This window comes from Pholcus phalangioides, unplaced genomic scaffold, assembly GCF_987345545.1.
Source record: "Pholcus phalangioides strain wild (caught in Gottingen) unplaced genomic scaffold, Ppha-v1.0 ptg000015l_1, whole genome shotgun sequence".
NCBI classification, from domain to species: Eukaryota; Metazoa; Arthropoda; class Arachnida; order Araneae; family Pholcidae; genus Pholcus; species Pholcus phalangioides.
In genome coordinates, this window is record NW_028301608.1 from 28,469,668 (window position 1) to 28,497,166 (window position 27,499).

At 36.0% G+C, this 27,499-nt stretch overlaps 1 protein-coding gene across 1 annotated transcript in view; it reads left to right on the top strand.

Annotated features, from left to right (window-relative positions):
• The window catches only part of LOC149075771 (nephrin-like), a 219,275-nt gene that overhangs the window by 85,628 nt on the left and 106,148 nt on the right, over positions 1 to 27,499 (top strand). The window contains exons 3-4 of the mRNA XM_089243281.1: positions 10,087 to 10,208; positions 13,400 to 13,457. Coding sequence (XP_089099407.1) covers positions 10,087 to 10,208; positions 13,400 to 13,457 — 180 coding nt within the window. The remainder of the gene's footprint in view (positions 1 to 10,086; positions 10,209 to 13,399; positions 13,458 to 27,499) is intronic.

Consider the following 27,499-nt stretch of genomic DNA (forward strand, 5'->3'; position numbering starts at 1 on the left):
TGTGAAAAAGTCATTCTCAAGTTGGAAGATCTGTTTTGGACTCAGACAATTTCGTTATTTATACAATTTCGATAGAGGAGCTTAATAAGAAAGCAAATCATTGGAAATATGACAATCTAGTTCCTGCAAAATGCAGGGTGTGCGATTAACAGTTAATTTCTGAATTTTCCTGTTTCTGGATGCATAAGTTTTCCATTATAATAATGGAACCATTATTATTTACAATGGTGAATAAAGTCTTGTTGGTGAAGTTGCTTTATCTTAGACCTGAATCGCTGGCTGAAGCTTTGCGAACGTTTCTGAAACAAAAAGAGATTAAAGAAAGGTTCAGGTCGAATCACTCCTGCCAGAATTTCATGCAGCACCCTCTCTCGACAAATATTTAAACTTAATTTTATTTATTAATTTTTCTGCATTGAAATATACCTATCCCCTTCCCCCCCCCCAATTATTAGGAATTTATGGACACCCTGTCCCATATGTCTCCAAAGATCGCTAAATGGTTCATATCGGATGATTAAAACTCAATAGCACATATCAGGCAGAATCTGGCTTGATTAGTAGTAGTCAGAAATTTTCGAATAAGTATTCGAAAAAAAAACAATGATTTCTCGACAATCGCATATTGCACCGTACAATACAGGTACAACAATCTCTATCACCGAGCATGGCCCTTTTCCGGTGTATCTTCTGCGTTTTAAACGCTCTAGCAACAGCGTATGCATCTGCGGTTCACATGGTTCCTTATGGCACTACATCACCACGTTTCCCCAGACGAGAGACGTCCACTTTGGCCAACTGCCAGAGTCCAGAATGTTGGCTTGGAAGTTAAGAATTCTAGACAGCCCTTTGAAAAAAGTTTGCAGAAGTTCATTGAATTCCTGGACCGTAATCTACATCTACTTCACAATAAGACGCGAGCTGTGGGATCAAGTGGATGACATTCTAGCTCGAAAGACCCGAAACCCACCATGGCCCCCGCTCTGTCCCCATAGGGGATATAAGCTGGTCACCCAGAGGGTTTGGGCCATGGTGGAAGAGCGATGCAATGTCCGGAGCACTAAGCACCGAAAGACCACCAGCGGGTAAAAAGACAAAAAGTTGAGCTTACATGGGCAGGTGCATATGCACATCGCCAGCAGGCCACGAAGGGGGGCCCCACAAATAACTATAGTCGGTTGTTCACCGACACCTAATAATTTATATAATTTACGCCCAAGAAGACAAGTGTCAGCTGTTTCATCCTTTTCCTGCGGGTGTGAATGAAATGGAGATGCCGGCCATATGGACGTCAATTTATATATAATTCCAGTTTGATTGCTTATACTGGAAATCAATGAGATCGGTATATTCTAGATTGTATAAATTCAATTCCAGATTCTGTCACATGCAAGACAAGATTACCTGCATATGGACAATGCTACGATTACGGACTGATTGCCTGTAGATAATGTGTGTGTTATGATCACAATTTTTATTATAGATTCTTTATTGTATATATGAAATATCGTTGTTTGTTATTTTCAAATAAATTAATAAATTTCCGGATACACTCATCCGCCAGGAAAGCTTCACTATCTCTCTGGTATGGGAAGCGAGGAGTGTCCGGTTCTTCAATGTACAATACGGATAAGCCTCAAAAGGGATTATCATGATCCTATTTTTTTCTGAGTCGGATTAAGCTATGGCACTACAATACAACAGTGTCATTAGCTGAGTATTTCAGCATATTTTTCCATCACACAATTGACCTTTCCTTTTTCTGAAGGTTCATTTTCTTCGATGACATACTTCAGCATGACAGTATCAATAATCATGAACATTTAAAAATTGCTTGAAAGAGCGTGATCTATCATTCGTTCACTTGGATTGGCCACCGCCAAGAATCATGATTGAAATGCGATCCAGAGTATGTTGAACTCGTTTTAGAAGATTTTGAGGTATCATTCGTTTTATCCTTCATTCGCTACTGATCTTGGACGAAAGTTGCTGCAAATCTAGCTGAGTTAGATTTTTGAGAACCTCATAAAATTCCAAAGCGAATGCTTGTTGTGATTTGTGACAAAGTTTGTCCAACAAATTGTTGTAGTGTGACATCTTTGTACTTTCTTTATTTCAAACCGAACACAACTTGGGTCTATCGCCATGGGTAATTTACTTATTTGTGAGTTACTACTTTGTGAAGTGTTAGTGTGTGTGTAACTAATAGTATGTGCGTGTGTAACTAATAGTCTGTGTGTGTGTAACTAATAGTCTGTGTGTGTGTAACTAATAGTCTGTGTGTGTGTAACTAATAGTCTGTGTGTGTGTAACTAATAGTCTGTATGTGTGTAACTAATAGTCTGTGTGCGTTTATATAGTGTTATATCTGATTTTTCCTGGACACGAGACCAGCAAAGACCAATTGGACACAAGACCTTTCCTGGACGTAGGACCTGAATCTCCACAATCCACATAAATTTAGAGCGGTGCAAGGGGTCCGACATGTTGAAATAAAGACACTAACTACGCGACATCGCGAATACCTCGACATCCGCGAAGAACCAATGGTCTGCGATCTGTACCTCGCAGAAAGATCAAACAAGAGACAACTCTGGGGTCGTCTGTATCACTTCCTGAAAGTGAGTAGAAGATAGCAACAGCAGCGAAGCCTTGAATGATGTTGGCATGGACACCTTGGAACATCCAAAAGGATATAAATAATGAAGCATTAAATTTTCTATTTTTTCTCTGTTCTAAATAAAATATACATAAAAAAATCTTATTTATTCTACAGGGTGATTCTAAATTCATGGGTCAAACTTTAAGTGCTGAGTGATATAAGACACCTGAACAAATATATTTGATCATAGAATATGCAGTCGCAATAGTAAAGGGTGTTTTTAGAGAAACATCAACAACAGCTCTTCACCAAAAACAAATATCATATTTTTCCAACGGATTTGCTGCGATATGTGCTGTCAACCAATTGGGGATGCATTTGTATCTTCGGATTGGATTAGAGCTTGTTTTTTATTTGTGCGAGGACCATCAAAGTTATGCTGGCGCCAAACAATGATCAAATGGTGCAATGACTTCTGGTAGAATTTGCGTTACCAGGTTGCACTATGAGAAGCCCTACCACATTAAACTACAATACCCTGCACCACTTGAATGGTTTATTGCAGCAAATCCATCGAAAAATTTATTTCATATTTGCTTTTGATGAAGTGATGTCGTGCACTCTGTAAAAGCACTCTATACTGCCTTTGCTATTTGTGATTCCACGGCGCATTCTATGACCAAAAATGCTTGTTTAGGAGTTTGATTTGATAAGTCTGTCCCATGAATTTAGAATCACCCTGTATATTACGGTGTAAAATTTTCAAAATACAAAATAATTGCAATGTTAAGGAGCATGAACAAATGCAGAAAATAAATTGTAATATCTCATGCTCATACAGAGTCGTATGACATTCAGACCAGAATTCGACAAGAAATCCAACGTTGAAGTCAGTTTCGACGTGTATGAAAATGCTCGGTGGATGGTTCCATCTTGGATACATCTATAGATCCATCTGGGAACCATCTCGACAATCAATTCACAAAATAACTATAGAGCCGAAACAACATTATCTTTGATATTACACCTGTTCATATCACCATCATACATCACATGGATTATCTCCTATATAGATAAAAGCAAACGTATTTTATTTCCATTAATGCATATCGTACGGGAAAAAAAATTCTGTATTAAATATTTACTTTAATTAAATTTAGCATTTTACTGCCGGACGTGGAAAAATAGAAACGAATTTGTCAGAAAAATTAAAGGTGAAATTATGTTTGAGAGTTTCTAGGAGTAAATTTCGTTTCGCTTCAAACAGGGAGTGAGAGAGAAGATAACTTAATTGTCGCAGATGAGAGCGCGAAAGTTGCGCTTTATTCGTTCTTTCTGAGAAGAAAAGCTCGGTAGAGAGGAATGCTCTTTGACTTCTTTGACTTTTATGAAAGAAAAACTAGGCACTCCTCTTATTATTATTATTTTTTTTTCAATTTTCTCTTTTGACGTGATAGAGCTTTTTTTTTTTTTTCCTTTCTTAAATATTTTTCTTCGGTGTTTTCATGAAGCAAGAGTTTATCTAGAGTCATCTTGGAACAATTTTGCTCGAAGTTATTTCCCATGAGAGAGAGGTAGAGAGAGAGATATCTCGCACGCTCTAGTTTCGAATTCTTTGCGACGACTTCAAACATCAAGAAACGTAGAAAAACATCTCTGCTTTATGCAGTGGGACTTTCAGCCTCATTTCCTATGCATCACTCCTGCTGCCTCTTTGTAAGAAAAGTGCTCGCCATCAAAACCCTTTTCTTATTATTCCCGTTTTTTCCCCGCTTCTAGTAATTTATTAAGTAGCTGGAGTTGAAATAGAAATTCTTATTTTCTTGCAGCTGTTGCCGTGAATACATATATGTGTATTTTTCTTTTTTTCGTCATTTTATCCTAACTTCTGATAATAGTCATTCTTTTATCGTGCTCCTTACATAGTTCCTGTTTTAGTTTTTTCCCTCATGAAAGCTAAAATTTATAGTATGAAATATCAATGGAAAATTACATACTGGAATAAAAAAAAATATATTGGTTCTTTTCATGCCTAATATTAAAAGTTTCTTTTAGTCTAGTGAATGAAATATTTTAGCAACTTGTATATCATCCCCATCATGTTACAAGCATGAATGTGCAATGCCCTTGGAAAAAAAAAGAATGTGGGAAATGAAGTTTTTTTCTCTACCCATGTTCCCATGTTACTCTGCGGAAATTATTTTCCTAAAATGTTTTGTAAAATATAGTTCAATAGGGATAAACATTCGCGTTTAAGACAAAGGTTTCAGATAAAAAAAGAAGGTATCTAACGAGCTAATGAAAAAGGAAATTAAAATTTGCACATCCATTCGCATTAATAGCACATGGGCGAAAAATGGGTATTATAATAACTATAAATCTTATTCAACTGCATTTAATATTTAGGTTATTTTTACGTAAATTAACTATTGCAACAAACATTAAAGTTTAAGAATGGGGGATTGTGGTGCCTTATACCTTTGAATATTTTCAAAACTGCTCAAATAGAAATATCACTGAAAATATTATTTAACCATTGTACATTTCAGCCTTGATATACATATTTATGATCGGATATGCTATGATACGTTAGCACGGTATCCTTCTACTCTTCCAGTATTTTCTTTTTTTATATTTTTCTCAAATTTTCAGACATAAAGAAAAAAAATTTAACTTTTTTGTGCATGAGGAAATATCGAAAAATGAATTTAAATGAATAAAAATTCATTCAAAGTAAAGAAAACTATTGATGGACAAATCAAATTTGGCAAAATACTTTTGAGATCTACTTATCAATACTTGAGATCTACTTATCAATACTTGAGATCTACTTATCACGACTTGAGATCTACTTATCAATACTTGAGATCTACTTATCAATACTTGAGATCTACTTATCACTACTTGAGATCTACTTATCAATACTTGAGATCTACTTATCAATACTGGATTTCTAAAAATAAAACATATTGGGATCGTCATCAAAATCCTTTTAGCATTTTTCCTGCTTTTCTTTTCCTTCTTCTATTAATTTATTAATCAGCCGGAGTTCAAATAGAAACTTTTATTTTCTTGCAGCTGTTTCCGTGAATGCATACACTTGTATTTTGCTTCTTCATTTCATCCCAGGTTCTGAGGATAGTCATTCTTTTATCGTTCTCCTTACACATATAGTTTCTGTTTTTCCCCATGAAGGAATTTATAGCATGAAATCTCGCTAAGAAATTACATACTGGAATTTTAAAAAAAATTATGTTAACTCCTCTCACGACTAATATTGAAATAGTGTCTGTTTAGTCTAGCGAATGCAATATTTCAGTAATATATATATATATATATGTTTTTTATTATAAAACGTATCGTATAAAAAACAAGATATATTTAATATGTAGGATATTTATACGTAACAGTAGCTATTGTAGTAAATAATGCTGTAATAAAAATTTGATGAATTTTCCGATTTACATTTTAAGTAGTAAATGAATGTTAGATTTATAATATTAACCTCTCAGAGTATATTATTATTTTATTACAGATTCATCAATAAAATTCCAATTTTTTTAAATGTGACATGCTGTCATCACCATTTTAAACAAGTTTTCTATGTATATATACTCCTCCGAAACCAAAACATTCCTCTGGGGAATTTTTATCGTACATGTTAGGGAAGGCTTAGAAAACAAACGCGAAGAGTTGAATTGTGTGTGTTTTGTGATTCTCCCCTCTATTCTGCTAATTCTCCCGAATCGTGAAAATGATTGATTGATTCATGTACCATTCACATGTTGCACCAAATAATAAACCGAATAACAAAATAATAAAAAGCGTGTAGAGATCACGTATGACGTGAGTGCATCTTATACATCTGGTCAATGATAAAGAGATAGTTTTGAAAAATTGACTTCAACTTTTATTTTGTTTATTTATTTATTTGTCTTTTTGCCACATATTTATCCCACATTTTCGTAAGTCTATAAATATTTAAGAAGTTCGGAAGAATCTGTTTCGAATCATTTGTTGCGTGAGATCCGCTAAAACGATCACAATTAAAAACGATTCCAGAATGGTAGAACATCAGGACATATAAAACGAAAATCGTCGAAGACAGCAGCCGACGTACCGTTAGCGGCAATAATCGCATTCGAATTTAATAAAGTATTGGAATCCGGGAGTAAACGGTGACCACTTCTCCCATTGAATCTAGAGTGTTTGCCGTACACTTCCAGTAGCGTATTCTCCAGAGAAGAAGCAGAAGAAACAGCTTCCTCCCGCCTTGCATAATTGGAGAAGTCCAAGACGCAGAAGTCGATTTCCACCTCGATCGTCCGCTTCTCCTAAAGGCTAATCAACCTAAAAGCGAATAGACGAAGAAACACTAAAGGATAAGAAGCGGAATATATATTGTTAAAAAAAAAAACGAAAACTGCACCGTCATTGAAGATACTATTTTCGCTGATGTTCTAGAATTTTCTGGATCATTTTTTTAAAGGGTGGAGGTGGGAGCGAAACATTTACATGGTAGATAAAACCTCATCCCAGGAATTGTATAGCCAGGCACGGAAGCAAGTATAAAATAAGAAAAAAAAAATAAAAGAGGATTACCCAAATTGGGTATCGATCGCTATATTGGCTTAATAAGATCCCTAGACGACTTTGCCTCTTTTACTTTGAGCGTTCTTTAAATGGCAGTGGAACACTTAACTCCGGAAAGCAAATTATATCAAGGAAGGAGAGAGAGAGAGAGAGAGAGGAAAAATCATTAAAAAAAAGATTTTTGTGGAAAATTACCTGCTTTTTTTCTAAGAATAACGCCATTTTTCATGATATCCACCCTTTTTTTGTAATTTTTTTTTTCTAGACGATTTACCAGGAAATAAATTTCTGAATTATTTTTCCTTTGGGATTTTGAGTCTCAATTCATACTTATAAGCAATAGATGCTGTAGTTACAGGCTACCACAATCACCAGAAAAATCACTTCAACAATCTTTAAAAACAAACGGTTGCGAAGCAAAGACATTTTTTTTTAAATCTATAATAATCTATCCCAATAATAATCGATAATCCCCATTATTCAAATGAATAATCGGATCGGGGATTATCGTCTATATAAGTCCTTCATGCAAATGCAAGCTACCGACATCTGTGTTGGTAATACTTGAAGCTATTTCAAGGGGTATTTTACTTTAGGCTATTCTGGCGCTTTATACTTTCAGACTGGAATATTTTGACACTATTTAACTTTTAGTTACTTTCTTTTTACTTTGAGCCCATTTTGACATTTTTGTTACTTTAGATTATTTTGGCACTTTTTTGCGTTGACGCTATGTATTTTGACACTTTTTACTTTGAGAATAATTATTTTGACACATTTCTACTTAGACTATTTGGAGATTTTTTCACTTTGAGGTTAGACTATACAAATTCGGGTTCAGAACTGCTAGTGAAACAGAAATAATTTTATTTATTCTGATTCTTTATTAATGAATTTTCAAAATTTTTGATAAAATCATTAATTTTATTAAATACGAATTTTCGTTAAATCTGAAATAATTTCTTTCAAAAGCTCTGGAAATGCTTCCCTTCAATTTATTCATAGATTTTAAAATTATTTCATTCAATAATTCTGAGTTTATTTCCTGCGATAATTATGGAATTTATTTTTCATTTCAATAATTATAAAATTGTTCATTTCGATAATTACGAAATTATTTGGTTATATAATTTCAAACTACATCTTTCCATGATTATGAAATCATTTTTCTCACTGATTCTTGAAATGAAATCTGACATTCATTTTTGAAAGTATTTCTTTTACTTAATTTTCAAACTGTTTCTTTCAATGAATATTGAAAAATTGTTTCTGCCATTGATACTTGAAAATAGCTCTCTCACTCTGATCCTCCAAATTATTTCCTCTCACTAATTTTGGAAATTATTTCCTTCGCTTATTCTTGAAATTATTTCTCCATATTTTAGATGAATTTGAAACGATGACTAATATCATATTTATTTGAGCTAGGAAAACTCGTTTTGCATGAAAATTTATTTCATTTTTCGGTCAGGGAATGATGCATGTCCGCGCGCGCGCGCGCGAACAATCTATCCTAATTTTTGATAACTACTTAGATTACCTAATTAATGAAATTCTAATTTGTAAACTTATCTAAATTCTCATACCAAATATTTCAGAAATAATGCAAATTTTTTTTGTGGTTTTTGCAGCAGTTACACTTGAGCAAAACACATGGAGATTCTTCATCTCGGCCCTTCATTTATCAGTGCCTGTAAGTGAAACCTCCGTATAAACCTATCATCAAAATGTAATCCATCAACCACTGATGGACTTTGGAACGAATCCCCGGATGCACGCAAACGTTTCCATCATTTACTCTTCTTAAAAGTCTGAATCATGAATCATTGGAGTTTCTGATGCAAAAACTTTAACTCTGACTCGCATTGCCCAATTGATATGACGATTTTATTTTTACCAGTCTTTATTTTCGATCTTGGAGATCAATCTGTTGAAACTTTTTGGTTTTATGTTTCGACTCCAAGCTTCCTGGTTTTTCCAGATACTTCATGGAGGTCGAACAAGAGAAAGGGATTGGCAACTGATTCTTAAAATTATTTTTCTCCTTGATTCTTGAAACTACCCCTTTTATTGGTTTTCTTGAAATTATTTTTTTCACTCATTGTTCAAATTAATTTTCTCAGTGGTACTTGAAATTATTCATTTCTTTCGTTTTTGAAATTATTTCTTTCCTCCCTGGTTCAAAGCAATTTTTTTTCATTGAGAGAGAGAGAGAGATTCTTGAAACTATTTATTTTACCAATTCTTGAAATTATTTGCTTCACTGAGTCCTGAAATTATTTCTCTCTCTGTGTAGGATAGATTTGAAACGATATTATCCAGCTAGGGAGACTTTCGTTTTGTATGAAAATTCATTTAATTTTCGATCAGAAAAGTATGCATGTTCGAAGCATTTATCCCAATTTTTCTGATAACTACTAAAATAATCTAATTAATGTAATTCTGATAAGAGAAATATTTCAAAAATAACGCACATTTTTTTAGCAGTTACACGTGAGCAAAATACATACATAGGGTCGTAACTAGGCAGGTGCAACAGGTTCATCCGCACAGGGCCCACATGGAAGGGATCCTAAAATGGGCCTAAATGGGCCAAAAGGGGCCTAAATTCAATTCTTGCACAGGACACAGGAATGGCTAGCTATAGCCCTGTAGATATTCTTCATCTCGGCCGTTTGTATCAGTTCCTGTAAGTGAAACCTACGTATAAATCTACCATCAAAATGTAATCCATCAACCACTGATGAGCTTTGCAACGAATTCCCGGATGCACGCAAACGTTTCCATCATTTACTCTTTTTAAAGTCTGAATCATGAATCACTAGAATTTCGGATGCAAAAACATTAATTTTGATCTTTGAGATTAAACTGCAGAAACTTTTTGGTTTCAGGTTTCGACGCAAAGATTCCTGGTTTCCCCAGATACTTCATGGAGGTCGACGAAGAGAAAGGAATTTACAACTTGAGGCTCCTAAATGTCGGCGTTCAAGACGAAGGAGAATACCAGTGCCAGGTAACTTCAAATACTGTATATTATTCATGATATTTTCTCATTCAAATCCAATACATTAGAATATATCAGTAGAAATTCTTGTAAGTTTCAATACGTTTGCGGTTCTGTCTCGACGAGAACTTGGATATTCCTCGATGCTCTATGTTTGCCTGTGCATTATTAATACGATGGTATTCTGTTCAATATTATGGGCGACTTACGAGAGTTATGGGTTTTTCGCGTTTGCCACTCTCGGTTCAGAACCGTTTTGGATAGTCATGTTTCAAGAAAGATAGCTACTTCTCTCAGAAAGCGTTTGAACGGCAAGGAATTGAAAATTTACAAGAGTTCTTAAGAAAGTTCAAATGCTTGTAAAGTTTTCTTCTCATGAATTTGAAACATTCTTAGAACTTATTTGAAGCGCTTATTTCAGAACCCCCATAAGTGCAGAATTTTGAGATAATCAAGAAAAGCCTTCTAACTTAGCTAAAAGCAGATATTCTTTTACGAAAAAAATCCTGAATATGAAGGATGGTTCTATACATAAAATGGGAATATGTATATATTGATTAAGGCTAACGGGAGGGGTAAAAAAATTTCCAGTCACTGCAGTTATGAAGTTTCTGCAATAAAACAAGTTTACAACACTTTTTTATAATTTTTATGATATTAATAAGTTCATTTACGGATAAAAATGAACAAAGCTGACTTCTTAACAACATTAATTACTAATATTTTTTGTTGGAATAAAATAACTATATGTAACATCGTTTCATTATTCTGCAGTTAGAATCGTCTCTTATTTTAATTTATACGTTGGCCAACTCACAATCATGTTGTAGATATCAGCATAGCTTGTGGGATATTCAAGCTTTTGCAGATTATCAATTTGTTTTCTTGTTGATTGGGACTTTTCCCGACATGGTAGGCATTCGTAGTTGGCAATTAAAGAGGGATAGTGGTCTTTTTCAAAGAAAATGGTGTCGTAGTCATGCCATTAATGAACGTCTTGGCTTTCACTATTCCAGTTAAACTATGACCGAAGACAAAGTGTTCGTACGTAGATATTTTAAATGGGATCCTTTTTACTCCTTTCGAATGCTCCTTCCTGATGTTTCATCAGAGTTGGCAGTTTTCTCGTATGAGCATGGCCGCCAATTTTCAAATATACTCACCTTTTATATTTTTACTTTCCACACATTGGGTTGGAATTACTCCAAATGTCATTCAAAACTACTTTGGTGTCGAGTTTGAAACACTTGGCGGAACATTTGCAATAGATTTTGCCGGGAAGAGTTTTCTGAGTGATTGGCTTACTTTTGTTTGTTGGAGCATATTCTTTGCCCTAAACTCGTGATTTGTATATTATATTACGTTTGTACGTGCCTGGATTAACGGCACCACTTCTACTTTTTGTTCAGAGAGTCGACGTCTGAGTGCGATCAATTAGGCATTTTTCTCAAACTTTGTGAATCACCGAATAATCAGAAACGACCAGTTCGATCTTTCTAACATCTGATAAAACCCACCACTGACTTCAGTACTGCTACCTCTTACAAATTTTTAGCGCAGAAATCCCTTCAAGTGATGTTGCTTGTGGGGTTTCTGCACTAAACGATAATTTAAGGGACGCAAAATGGGGTATACAGAATATAGTTTTCAGTGGGTTTCTGCACAAAACGAAGAGTCTATCAATCAATATTAACAATCAATGTTAACAACTGGTTTTACAAAAAACCAGTATTAACTCGATTTCGAATTTGTTGTCGGTTATGGGGTTTCTAAAATAAGCGCTTCATTGTATCCGCGAAGCAACTTTGTGTTCATGATCTAACTTTGCGTAAAAGACTGGATTGATTGGATTTTTATATCATCCGTACGTCTTTACAAAGTTTGAGGACGAGGTTAGATTAGCTTGATACCTAATATACACAGGGCAATCCAAAAGTAAAAATCTAATAATTCGTAAAGTACAGAAGTGTTCTTCAACCGCTGGTTCTCGAACCGGTAACAGTTTGCGGAACATTTCACCCAAGTACATCAGCTACATAATTTTAGATTTAATTTTTAAATATAACAAATTAACCATATCGGTTTTTATGTCTGTTCTAATCGTAACAAGATCAGACAAATATCTCCCCCTCCTTATTTGATAGTCCACTTATTATTTCTTTATTTGCGGATAGACATTTTTTTTGCCTATCCGCAAAATATTTATCCAATATATTTATTTATTTTTCCGGTCCGCTAATTGTTTCTCTTTATAACGGCTTTAGAGTTTTTTGCAGGAATGAAAATTATTACTCTCTCTCTCTCTGTCCGGCAAATAATTTTTTATGAATTTTGTCTAATATATTTATTTTCTAGCTGCCTCAAATTGTTTCTCCCATTTATTTATTATTTGCCGGTCCGCAAATTATTTTCCCTATTTACGGCAATGATTTTATGGGGTCTGCGAGATATTTCTTCCATACATTTATTTTTTCAGGTCCGCAAATTATTCTTCCTATTTATGGTACGTAGTCACTTTTTGGTCGGTGTGCAAATTGTTTATCTATCCATGGTTTGTTTTTTTTCAGGTCCGCAAATTATTTCTCTTATTTATTTATATTTTGCTGAAAATTATTTCTCTTTTTTTTTCCCTCAAATAATTTTTCTCATCTGTACCGGTCCGTAGTTGAAAAAAAATGTTGAAGAACACTGGTATAGACAAAACACGACGTGGTTTCACAAAAATGAGCCGGAAGACGAGAATTTTTTTCTGATAAAAACAAATTGTGTTAAAATATTTACATTTGTCAACCAGTTGCCGCTTTCGTAGCTGCCCAAAAGCTGCTGCTGTCGCTATTTAATCTGCGACCTTAAAAAATACAGTCCCGACCGAAACGCTACCTGTCAGAAACAGATGCAACTCTTCCAAAGTTCTTCATTAATAAAATAATCGCATGTGTTTCTGTTCAATTCTGTGAAAATCATATGTTTGTCCCCATACTTTTCGAATTCTATTTTTTATTTTCTCTGTGACTTATGGACCACCTGCCATATTGATACTTAGAACCAGTATCGATTTATGGCCAAAACGATTTCGATGGGTCTATCAGAGTGTAATACATTCGTAAGTGTTCTTTCTCATTCATAACTTCTGCATATTAAAATATTGGCATATTACTTTTTTAACCACATTTTAATCTTTTAATGTTAATATTTTACAGGTTGGTCCTGCTTTTAATCATACGCCGATCAGAGCCGCAGCTCAGTTGAAAATTTTAAGTAAGGGTGCTACTTTTTAATAAAGTTCTACTGTCTACGTATGCACAGTCGAGTCTCATTGATGTGACTACTCGCTAATACCTAGAATACAGATTTGTAGCTACAGGCAGGAGATGGATGGTCTGTAAGTGACATATAAATATACTAGAAAGTTGCCGTAAGTTTCAGAAGCCGAGGGGACTGGTTTATTTAAAAGCTGCTGGAAAGTGCGATGGAAATCTCTCAAACGTTGTCGATTAAGTTGGAGTGCGGATAAAAAGGCCGACTAGGAAAATATTTCAAAGATTTAGTCATGGTCTTTCAACAATTTTGCGAGATTTTCTTGCAAAATGACATGGCGTATAACCGTTTGATAAGATTTCATATTCCTCAGGAACAACTACCAGCGATGCTGAACAACAAATTTTGTAAAGTGTCTGCGTCCAAAACAAAAATGCTCATTTCTTATGCAATTCCGGATGCTGGACACGAATTTTTCCATAAAATTGCTGAATTGGCCACGATTTTCTTTGAAATGTTAAAGTTATTACACATATAACAGCACAGTATGATACATTGTGAAACACAACATAAATATATAGGAAACAAAATAAATACTATATGCGAAAAAAAAGGCATAAATGTGCGGTACCGTAACCAGCCGTTCCTGTGCCCTCTGCGAGTGCACCCGTTGCACCTCTATAGTAACGGCACTGCAAATGTGTAAAAAAACTCCACTAATACATAGAGACATAACATATATGTACTGGAAAAACACAACACAAGTACATGAAAACATAAATTCATTATAGCACAGTAGTGCATTTATCGACATTTGACCGGTTCTTCGTTTTGCTTTGCGCTTGTAATGGACGCAATTTCTCAATTATGCACACCTGACCCACCTGCAAAAGTATACAGGATAATACGTAAACCAGACGCCGCCATCCTGTTCCGTACAGATCTGGCAGAACGAGACGAAAATGATTCCCGAATCGAGAGCCAACGGAGACAGGTTCGAGGTGCGGTGCAACCACCTCTAAATTCGTGGGGGGTTTTGAAATACCCATCAGAAGGGTTAAAATGTTTCATGACGGTCGACTCACTATCCATAGCAAGGACAACCGGAATGTTTTTGATCAACATTTTAGCGACACGATTGTAATGATTTCCAGTGTAACTATGCTTCGACAGCGTATTGATGTGTAGTTATGTTTCTCTATATTTGTCTATTCTCTAATTGACATGTAACAATACCATGTCTTTGGACCTGTGAAGTGCCCTATTCGGCTCCCACAGCCAAGTCCTGCCTGTATTAGTTTGTCTAGCAGAATATATGATCCTCTGGTTGGTGGGCGCTCGGGAATGCTCGTGGTCGCACTAGGGGTTTGTGTTGGCGGGCAGGGGTCCAGTCTTTTGTTTGCCTGTGTGGCTGATCTTGGGGTCCCGTGGGGAAAGATGATGTCATAATCCGGCGGTGACCTTACAGTTAGAAATTCCTTGGAATATGGACTGGGTCACCGTTTGGTTAGAATGTCTGACGACGGTCTTGTACTGGACGTAAGGAGCCAATAATATCTCAGATACAAAAGCCAATAAAACTTTTTTTTTTTCATTCTGATGTTTGTATTCAGCAAGTCAAAACCATTCGGTAATGACAATATTCACCGACATTGTATATTACCATGTTGGACACGGTTTCATTGATGTCCAATGATACCGCGCATAAAACACTAACACTTTACACGAAATGAAATACCTCTTCGAAACGAAATACGTTAAAACTTTTTCATGGTGATATTCGTGTTCGGCAGAAATCGAAAACATTCAGAATTGTATATTTTCATGTCGGAAGCGATTTCATTGTTGTCGAGTCTTACTCTGACGCAAATGATTAGTGCCAATGATTCCATCATCATTCCATTGATTCCATTATGGTTCCAAGTTCCTTCCAGAATTAATAAGTCAACCTAAAATATACAATAATAACATTTCAACATTTCTTAGAGAATAATGTTTCTTCTATCAGCTTGTTTTTCAGCAGTGGCTTATGACAGAGTATTGTTCTTGGAGATCAGTCATCTGATACGACACCGGTAATTCATTCTCCTGCAAGGTGATGTTGGAGTGAGCTATTTACCAATCAGAAGAGGTTTATAGTAGTGACTCAACATTTCACTTATTGGCTAGTTCCAGACACACCGTGAATTATTCACTTGAAAGCCAACAGTCACCCCGTTTTTGAAAATCTGGCAAATCACTTGTTAGGTAATTGTTAATAGGCAATAGAGCATTGGGTTCTTTCAGAGTTTCCCTGAAACGGCAAAAGTAAAGTATTTTATTTACATTCAAACCAATCCACTCTTGCCACTCAGAGCTGATTTCATTAGCTACACGAAATTGTAGTAGTCACAATAGTGTGACTCGAATGTGTAAACGATTGTACTCTATGATTTCTTTATACAGCAATTGCAATACTTGCATTATTGTGCAGGGTAGTTATACATAAACTGACACTAGGCAGACGTATGTAGTGGGCATTCCGATGCAGCTTTTTTACCTGGTGGTCAAAAAATGAGATTTTTTATTGAATCTTTCTTTTCTCCATGGTCCATGTATCCTATGTACCAAGTTTCATCAAAATACTTCCATCAGAAGGAGGAAATACATACGTCTGAGTAGTGTCGGTTTATTTATGACCACCCTGTATATATTACACATTTTTAGAGACTATTGATGAAAAAAAAGTCACATTGAAATCTACGTGTTTAATGCGTCAAGTATAATATGAGTGATATTAGAATTGAAAAATTAAAGAAAAATGTTATTAATATAGGGAATGAAAACAATAATTCCCTAATGGGTATACGATCCTAAAAAAAATTCTCAAATTGTAGATGCTGACGAATTAGATTACGTCCATATTCAATACATATTCCGTTCATTTCCGTACTTTGATGCGAATAAAATGGGATAATAATAATAATAATTGGATGACAAAATTTAACGAGATGAATACAAATCTTGTTAATCAGCAAACCCATTAAGACTCAGAAATGGAAATTGGTTTGACTTTGCCTTAATTAATTAGAATCAGCATTGATGATTTTGGTGAAAAATTATAATAAAGAAAGCAAGCACAAAAAATATAAGCATAAGTTGGCAAAGATATATATATATTTTTGCCAACTTACATAATATTTGACGACATTTACTCGCCATTGGCACCGTGGAGTGGGCGTTCACCCCAAACGTAAAAATATGTCAGCAATAATTTTTAGCGAGTTATAGATGATAAACAATCGCAACGCGATTTGCTAAAAATGACTTATTCTTCTACTCATTGTGACCAAATTACGTTAGAAATTACTTAGTAGCCGTTCAATTATCACGTAAGCACTAATTGGGAAGAGTGAAACAGTGTCCACTTTATTATGGTTCCCTGACAATTTGAAGCAAATAAGCTGTGGTCTCACACAACGGAAGTAATATGCTTTGCATCAATCCGGGGTTGTGATCGGTTCTATGGTGTCACACTGTTATCGCTAGAGGGCTAGGCTTGTTTAAAAAAGAAAGCTTCGTTCCTGAGACAGTAGCAAAAGTCAACAATCTGTGAAAATATGGAAAATAAACGTTATCTGACGGACTTTGAACGCGAGATGGATGTAAGAGCGCGGAGCCATGGAGCAAGTAACAGCTTTTCGCAGCTTTCGTGAAACGTTCAATTATTAAAGTGTTTAAAGGCTGGGCGGCCAGGCGAAAAAACTGGGTATCAACGCGAAACTTGTAGTTGTCACCGGCTGGTGAATGCTCGGGCGAAACGAAGAGTCTCCATACTTGCAAAAGACAACAGAACGGTAACAGTGCAGCAAACTGCAGCAGATTTTATTCAGAGTTCGTCTCAAAGGATTTCTGAACGCACTATTCTCCGTACAATACATCGTATGGGACATGGAAGCCAGAAGGTAGTTCAATCACCGTAAATGGAAAAATGTCTCGAATTCATTGAGGAGTATAATTGTTGGACAGTGAATAGAGTTGGAAACAAATTATGTGATCCGATGAATCATGATCTCAGTCATACCATGCAGATGCGCAAGTGAGAATGTGGAGGAATGTATAGATGTCAAGCGCATTGCTACAACACTTCAAGCTGGTGGAGGACAATGTGATTGGTTTGGGAATATTTTCCTGGCGTGTTTTTGGCAATTTATTTCGTATCCATGAACATCTGAATAAGACAGGGTGGTCAAGGCTGAATAAGACAGACTTGGTTACACAATATTTGATTTGAACTCCGTTCAGATATTATGTAACCAAGTGCATCCTGTTATATTGATGATTCATTCCAATGGCGTCGGCTAGTTTCGAATGAGATAACGCATCCTGCTATAATTCTGGTATTCAACAGGATTGGTTTGAGGAACATGAAAGAGAGATGTTATTATCTATCTATGTTATGATTATCTACTTTGCTGAGGAGGGCCTCCCCCCCCCCCGCACAATTCCCAAATTTCAATTCAATTAATCATATGTGGGAGGAGAATGAAGGTGCTCCATCAGACATCCAATTCCACAATTATCCAAGCTCACTGTATTTGCTATTCATCAAGCATGAGTCTCAGATTAGACCCATTTTATACAAAAGACCCATCAACATTTCGTAGAGTTCATTCCAAGAAGAATTAACGCTTTATAAGAGGCAAAAGGTGGCCCAAAGAACTTCTGAGTTGGTCAAAGGGAGTCAATATTTAGAACAATGGTGTCCAGTCTCCGGACCGTGAAATAAGTTCCGGGAGAAAATTATTATTGCACACAACACGAGATATTGCTAGATTGAAAATACTTGCTACGTACGGGGAACCGGGATCCATACAAAACATCACCAGTTATCACCAATACAACTATAATAGGTAGTAAAGTTACCAATTTCAGCTCAAAAAATTGTCTCGGGAAAATAAATTTGCCCACGACGGGAAATAATAGGTTACTGTAAGTCTCGCAATATATTGATATGTAATTCACGAAATAAAAAAAAATAAATAAAAAATAAAAAAACACAAAGTGTCAAAAATATGTGAGGTACATATATTTATATGACTGTAATTATTCATGATAATTAGTCATAATTATTACACTATTTAAAAGTTGTGAAAAAATATTCTCAATTCTAGATTTCAGTAACGAATAAAAATTTCAAGTAAGCTTGGTTGAAAGTACGTGAGAAAAACTTAACATTTTACATAGGAAAAAGTCAAGACGACCGAGATTACCGAACACATGGTCACGTTATACATACTCTCCCGCGAGTGGCAGAAGTACCCATATGTGGCCCGCGAACTGAAAAGGTTGTGCACTCATGATTTAGGAAGACATAATAAAGTGGCAACGCATTGTATAATCAAATGCATCAACAGTTCAAACCCAATAAAAGTATTCATGAATCATTCGTCGTGTGTGAATAGTAAGAAAGAAAAAATGTTTTCTGAAAATGATTTACGACGAGACTCTTAATTGAAGTTAGAGCAAGTGTTAGAACATCTCCATAATTGGAATCAAGCACTTTACAAGGAATTGATGCTCCAGAAAAATTCCTTAGCGAGATTTTGAAGTAATAAATTCCAAAATGACTTGTTTTAGGAAACTGATTCTAAACATAGCGAAATTCCACAAAACTTTTTTCCTTTAAAAGAAAGAAGAAACAAAAATACAAAAAAAAAAGTAGAAGTAAGTAACTTTGCTCTTAATCATTCTTCTCTTTCTTTTTGCTAACGTTTCACAAAAGAGTAGAAAGAAAGACACACACACACACACACAGGGAACAGAAGAATAAAGAAAAGAATATCTCACGATGGCAACAAAGATTCGAACTACTCTTGGAGTCTTCGCGGCACCAGGAATTCTTGTTCCTTAAATTCCTCGACAAGAATAATTGTCACCAACACACGGCTTTGAGCCCTTTGTGTGAAGAAAAGCTGTTGGAGAAGGAAAAGGAGAGAATTTTTAATCTTGCCTTTGGACGCGCTCGAAGCGAAACTTGTCCGCTTTATCACTTGAAAGGCTTTTCTAGGAAAGAAACAAAAAAAATAAGATAAAATAAATGGAAATAAAAAAAAAAAAAAAAAAAAAAAAGTTAAGGCAGAGAATGAGGAATGGGGAATAATGGAAAAAAATAAATAAATAGAATAGAAAAGAAAATGGCGGGTGAAAACTGTTCGGACAAGGAGCTGCTGCCTTCAAGTAGTTACTTGCAGGAATTTTCTCGCAACATATTCCGCGAAGAAATAGTAATTAGTGTTCTTCTCTTGCACGAAAGATTTCAAGCGATGTAAGAGGGATGGGGGGGGCGGTGAACAGGGCGAGGTCGTTCCGTCGATTAATTAACCAACTTAGCTTGTGCTATTGTTTGGGAAAACTATCACTAATAATCTGTGTGTTGCGAGTTGTTGAGACTTCGAAGTAAATCATTTTCGACAACTCCGGGGCAATTTTTTACCTTCTTTTCATTTTTATTCTTAAACTTCGATTTAAATAATTCAATTCTTTATCTTCTCTGTTGTTTCGTCGTCGAACAGAATGAGGGAGAATTTTTCCCCGGCGTTTTACTTATTATCTCTTTATGTAGTTTGCGCATATTTCACTTTTCCCGTCCATTTGTGGAAATACGAGCTTCGCTTATACCATAACAGCGTTTTTCTCCTTCCCTCCTCTCTAGGAGGAATATTAGGCAATAAATCTAACTACTATTTTTCAGCCTTAAAATCGGAAAAATCGGTGAGTATTTCATAGCGAAGCAAACACGGCTCTTGATATTCGAATAGCGACTTATGAAAGTGACTCTTAATAACGAAAGCATTGCAAGGATCAAAATATATTTTTTTCATTGAAAAAAAAAAGATGAACAGTTTCAGGCTTAGGTTATTTGAACATCGTTCCAAGATGGTCAGAAAACGCAAATAGAATGCTTGGTTTGATTCTTAAAAAGACCTCTTCCGTTCCCTTAGAGCAGTGTTTCTCAACTGCCGGGCCGCGGCCGAATACCGCGCCCCAACACTGGTCACACCGGGTCGTGAGTGATTCGTGGTTTCATTTTCCCATCAATTTCTCATTAGTTGTATATATGACCGGGCCTTTCACTTACGCAAATGAGATTTACCGGGCCGTGAGCTTCCAAAGGTTGAGAACAACTGCCTTAGAGTCACCATCGCCATAGTGGTGGTCGGCTGAAATTGGTTATGTGTGGTTCCAAACTTCGAGAAGCAAATGCGAGCCGATCTGCCCGTTGCAAAGTCTCACCAGAGAACTGGAGAAACCGCGATACACCAAGGCTCTGTCTCGAGAAGCAACGTAAGCGCTTCGGCCACCAGGAGGTGAGGGCGAGGAATCCAGGCTTCTCCGGAAAAAACCAGAATTTATTGATACATCAAAAATTAAATATAGTGCATCGTAAACAAAATTATGTAAATCGAAGAATCAAATGAATCAAGTTAAAGTCAAAGTGTGCAACGGGCACTGACAATGAACAGTTATAACAATAAAGTTGTATAAAATCATACCACAAAAGGCACGGTCAGAAGTTTTATTGATCAAGGATTGTATGAAAGAAGGGCGGAGCGGTTTTATCACCGGTGTATTGCGCCTCGTTACAGGCACTTGACTGACCTGTAGAGACTCTGCAGGGTGCGAGGTCCAGCCTATAGTTTTCTGCTCGAAACTGTCCGGGGCTAATGGATAAGGCTTGTGAAGCTTTAGGCTATGCGTGACTCCTACCAGGAATTCTATCTTGAGAGATAACTGTGAAAGCTCCAGGATCATCTGAAGAGAGTTCGTAGGTGTAGTTCTGCACGCACTATGGATATATGGAAGGAAGGGTCTTTGTATTGCACCGAGCTGTCTGAATATCTGGACCTTGGCAGAATGTCATATGGAAGTTTATAAACATTGATCATTTTTGTCGCACCACGGTCATTTTCTGCACACGAGGGCTAATTAGACCTACAAGTTATTGCCGATTCCGAACGGCAGGTTTGTTTTTTTATATTCATCGAGAGGTTGGCGCGCTAACCCCTCGATGGCGGAACTCCCTGCGGTAGCAGTTTTTTGCTGCGGTCAAGTCGCCGTCTTTTGTCGTACCCCTGTGTCAGGAAAGTTTTCTGACAAGGACGAACCGGGTATCGAACTCGCGACACCTCTATACATCCTTTGGTACTTTAGGCGAGTATCTTATCGACCGGGCTACCGCGCCCTTAAGTTCATAAACAATCATAGGCTCAACCACAGTAGAATAGAGTGATCTCTCAGAGCCTGCATCAGTCCTGTGTCAGTCTCGCCAGAGAGAGCAACAGGCCCACAAAGGTGCAATTGCATTCCACACATATTTAGAAAATTTGTTGGCAGATGGTCGGACTAAAACACGCATTACACAGAAACAAACTTCACTTTAGGTCCACAACACATACTAACAGCAAACACACGTTAGCTTCCAGCATGGCCAGGTCTTCTTCGACCACCTGCTAAAATGCCTTCATTGAAACAGAGCGACAGGCCATGATCTCTTTAAGAGACATGCCGATTTGACCTATGAAGAGAGATTTGTTTTATGTAATATGTTTACTTAAGAACAACAAAGGCATCGTGGAATTATCATTGTAGTTTTTAGGATTTTCAATGGGATCGATGTGATGGATCATAAAGTACTGTTACGCTTACGTCATTCAACTGCTTCGACACGGAGACACCAGTTTCAGTTGGTCAATGATGAGTGTAGGTTGTCAGGCCTCAGGAAATTTTTTCTAATAAGATTCTGAATGCATGGAAGAGATTTTGTGAATTTCTTCACGATATATATCTTCAAGAGAAATATAACAATCTGGGTGGGGATATAATTGAGAAAATATCCTTACTTGAGAGGAAGAAAGACACACACTTTTTTAAATATTTTATTTTTACTTTTTCATTCTTTCCTCGCTGCCACCTGTTGGGAAATTTGCTTGTTGCAGCTTCTGATTTTGTATTTGTATGAAAATATGAAATAAAATGTAGGTATAACGCTCGTTTTCAAAATAAATCTAAGTAACAGATACCCCAATGAAATCATTAATGTCGAGATATATACTGTGGTGTTATTTTTTTCCCTTCATCTGATAATTCCCTTTGGTGGTACTGCTGTAGCACCGAGAAGTGCCAACTACCTTACAAATTTCCCTGGAGGATGCACAACTTGTTCAGGAGTTGAAGTGGGACCCTTTTCGCGTGAACATCACATATTGAACTATTTTTAATCGATGCATTTTAACTTGTTGATAAATTTCCTCTTCTACATCCAAACAATTAAAAATTCACGAAGAATTTTATGACTATAGAATTAGAGATGGGAATTACGGAAAAGAACACTTTTTTTAATCCATTTGGCTGTAAAAGTTATCTATATTTTTGAGAAATTTATTACAGATTTATTATAGAATTGGTTATATCTGTTCTGTAATATTCACCTTGCGTAAAATACGGCAATTAAATTTACTGGCAGTTTTTGATGGTCATTAAATACAAACACAAAAGCCACAACTGGCAAATTTCCCAACGAAGTGGCTGAAAAAAATGCCCATTATATGTATATAAAATATTGATACGTCAAACATAACCAAAATACAGCAACCCAGAATAAAATCATATACCACGAAATAACATCTAATTAATACTACATAATACACTGCTCATAAAAAAGATTATGGCTGTCTTATCTAATTATGGATATCCTGTCGATTTATCCAAATATGTCAATCGTACTTCTTTTTTATAACAGTTAATATAAATGGTAAGCAATGATTCTCAACCTGGCTTCCCTTTTACTCCTTCACTATTTTCTGGAGTCACGGGTGAAAATACAGTAGACAGAAAGACATAACAGGTGTACAAATAGACCCGCAGGGAATTTAAAAAAATCAGATATAAAAGAAAAGACGAGCTTTTAGTTGAAGTATGGTGAAAATAAGTGTATTTAATTTCAGAATCCAGCAGAACTGCCCATATAACCACAGCCATATTAAGGTATGGGCATGGCCCGGGGAGCCTACATGATGAAATCTTGTACTATGATTTTGGAGAGTAAGATTGTAAATATGTGAGCTGTTACTTCAAGTTAAGTACGTTTCCCGCAGAACGACGCTTCATCCCTGCGCCCCACGATGTTCAGATGGCCCTCCATAGAACACTCGCAAAGGAGAAAGTTCATAAACTCTAGATCACGGGATCCAGAGATCGAACTTATTTATAAAAATATTCTTCACTACATTATTTCCGAAAAATTGATTCAAGTAAGTGGAATCATCAATATCAGATAAATGGCCAAAAGGAAAATTCATCCTTAGAGTTAAATTATTGAAAATTTGAAATTAAAATCAAGCCCAAAAATACGGTCATTGGAGAAATGTCTTCTTGATCCTTTGCAATCTTCTTAAACATCAAACACACAAAATTAATTACAATTGAAAGCACTGTATTTTGTTTTCTTAATAATTATTAAGATTGATTTATTGGGATTACACACTCCGAAAATATCACTCAAACCATACAGGCTCAAACCATGGCTCTCGGAGTAATCTGATGTGGCCCGCGACCTCAAACACAATTTGGAAAATGAATTAAGTGGCACATTTCCAGATCTCTAGAGTGACCAGGACACTGTTCTAGACCACCAGTGTGATCCGCAGCACATTCTACTTCAATTAAGTATCTCGCGGCACATTTCCAGATCACTTAAAGGGCGCGCGACTCATCCCCAGATTACTTAAATGATCCGCAGCACATTTACAAATCAATCAAGTAATCCGCAGGACAACTTTACATGATTTTAGTGGTCCGCGGCAGATTTCCAGGTTTACTGCGTAACCAGCGGCAGATCTTCAGATCAAATAACTGGCCCGCGGAGAATTTTCACTTCAATTAAGTGATTCCCCGGCACATTTAGAAATCACTTACATGACCTGGGGTGTTGTTCTAGATCACTTAAGTGGTCTACGACCAATTTACAGGTTTTACTGAAACCCGCGGCACGGCTTCAGATAGTTTAAGCAGCTTGTGGCACATTTTCCAGATCAGTTAACATACGTTCTCAAACTAATAAAGTGGCCCGTACTCTCAGAAACGTTGAGCATTCTTGACAATAAACTCCAGCAAAATAAATTTTGGAATTTTATTCCAGACTAGCTATAATACCCGGTGCTGCCCGGGATTTCATTTATGAGGCTTTTTGGATCACGTGATATCTCCCTCTTTCTTTGAGGGACATTCAAACCATGTCTAAGTTAACCAATATGGCGACTTCCCGCGCGACACATGAAAGAAACAAATCTAGATTTAGAGAGACGTAGAAATGAATATATTTTTCCCCTTTTTTTAAGGAGTGCAGGGTATTCCGATCCCCCCACCCCTAAAGTTCAAGTTACCCATCAGCCTATTTTAGCTTCCAAAAACGCTTAATTAAAGCTGTAGAATTTTTCCGATGCACTTTTTACGGGCCCATATTTAATTTTAAAATATCCTAACCCACATGAATTTATGCAGTTGAATATCAAATGACAATAAGAAGACATTAATATCCATGCTTAAGAAGATATAAATAAAAAGGTGAAATCAATGTGTTATTGCATGGATATCCAACGCAAAAGTAGGTCCGGGGCTAATTACTTCATATTTAATCTCCTGGGCTTCGTATATCTCTAAGCGAACTCAATATCTCAAAAATCGGGAATTCAATACACTTTTTAAAATTATTGATGTGACAAAAACCTCACAAAATTCCCGCATTTTTACATTAAAATCGGCAATTTTAACACTGATTTCTATGAGGATCACACCCTTTTCGTGACCCTCAAAGCGATTATGATTATGACGTCTATTCAAAGAGCCTCATTACTGGGAGTATTGAAAAAAGTGGCAAACCATTATAAAGGCATAAACTATTATACATACACACACACTGGCAGCGTTAAAGAAGTGACAAACCATTGTAAAAGCTTATACGCGTCTGAAACGCAATGCTAGGGAACCACGGTAACCAAAGTAAACGTTCCGAAAGTAATTGTTGAGGTCCAAAACCATTGTTGCCCGACAGTTTCTCGCCAATTTGGGGCATTTCCCCCTGCTCTGACGAAATTTTAAAAGAGCCTATCGTTCAAGTCGGGTCCCATTTGGTATATATGCAAAATTTGGCGACGATCGATCTAAAATTGTAGATTTGTATAGAGAACATACACACACACGCACACACATATAGATTCAATGAACAGTTATTTTTGCGGTCCAGTATTTACTTCTTACTTGTGACTCAGAATCTTTTCCACCAAATCGCGAAATACTTTCGACTCTCTCGAGCCCCGCTTCGTTAATAAATTTAAATGCCACCAGTATTTTTTTTTACTGTTGTCTTAGAAGGATTCTTGTTTCCAGGGATCAGATACGAAAGTGCTATTAAACCCCGGAGCTGGAATTATGTAATAGATGAATATTTCACAGTAATAGACTCTCAATGGGGTCGTGGGCGCCGATTTTAAAGCTTTGTTTCTTCTCGACCACTTAATCCAATTTCTCACTTAATGGGCTCCTAAAAGTGCGCTCTCTCCGAGACTTAACACCTACTTTAGAAAATAGCGCGTCTTTATGAAGCGCAATATTGCTCAACTATGCTCCTCAGACGCGCTCTAAACCGAAATAATTTCCTCTCGTGCTTTAACGATCAGAAATTTGAATCCAATTTTTTAATATTTTTTACGTTACCGGAGCCATTAAAGTCTCAAATCTATAAATATTTATCGCGTTGGAATTTGTTGTACTGAAGGATTTAGTCCTATGCTCTAAATTAAGAATTTATACTGCCCTTAGAATATACAGTGAGACCTCGATATGACGATACTTTGCGAAACATGGAGAATATGTCATTGTAGAAGGATTATCGTTGTATCGATAGGTAGCATTATCATTATGCTATCTTAATTTTTTAGTAACAAGATAAAATGCATTTAAAACATTTATTCGCAGCAAAAAAAATTTCTCATTGATTTCTTGATGAATAAAATTGAATTAGTTGTTTTACCCTGTAAAGTAGTTTCCTGTACAATATTTCATTGCGACACACAGAAAGTAGCTTCAGGGACATTTCATTGACACTTTAATAAGAGTAGATTGTCTGAAATACCGATGTTATTAGACAATCGGAAGAAACACTGGTGAAGAGTTTAAACATAACTTGAAAGGGATTTTAAGTGAAATATAAAAAATATCATTATATATAGCGGTTTCGAAATATCTTAAAAATATATTGTTATAGAGGGATTAATCGTAGCAGAGGAACATACATCGTTGTATCGAGAATAGTTTGGGATTAGACTATCGGCAATTTTCCAAACAATATTTGAAAAAATATCGTTGAGGAGGGACTTATTGTTATAACGAGTATCATTATAACGAGGTTTCACTGTATTATATATTCATTTCTAAAATGTTTCGTTTCAGTGGAATCGAGATTGAGAATATCATAAAGATATTAAACTTACGTGTTTTAAAAATATAAGATGTAAACTTAATTGCTTTTCGTAATTTGAAAGTGAAGTCCTACAAAAAAATTAGGAAAACAATAACAAATCAACCAATTGATACTAAGTTTAAAAGGTGTGGTTCGCTCTAAACTAACATTCATGGCCTAGAGTTTTTTTGTTTTTTCGTGAATTAGAAAAATTTTCCGATTTCACTCACGGATGTTTACCAAAAAAAAAAAAAACTCGACATAACACATGAAATGCAACACAAACAGTATATAATTAATGTATGACACGATTTCCATTAAAAAACTTCCATATTTCAACATGAACACCCTTTCACCTGTTTACATGTAGCTCAAGCTAAACGGGCGCTTATAGTGAGATGTGATGGTTCTCTGTGTAACGCAAATTGCCGAAACATTAATTATGCACTCTGTGTTGCATTTTTTGTTTTGTCAAGCTTTTCAGTTTACAGCACCACCTGTGAGTAAAATTTGACTTTTCTTTTAATTTATCAAGAAAAAAATC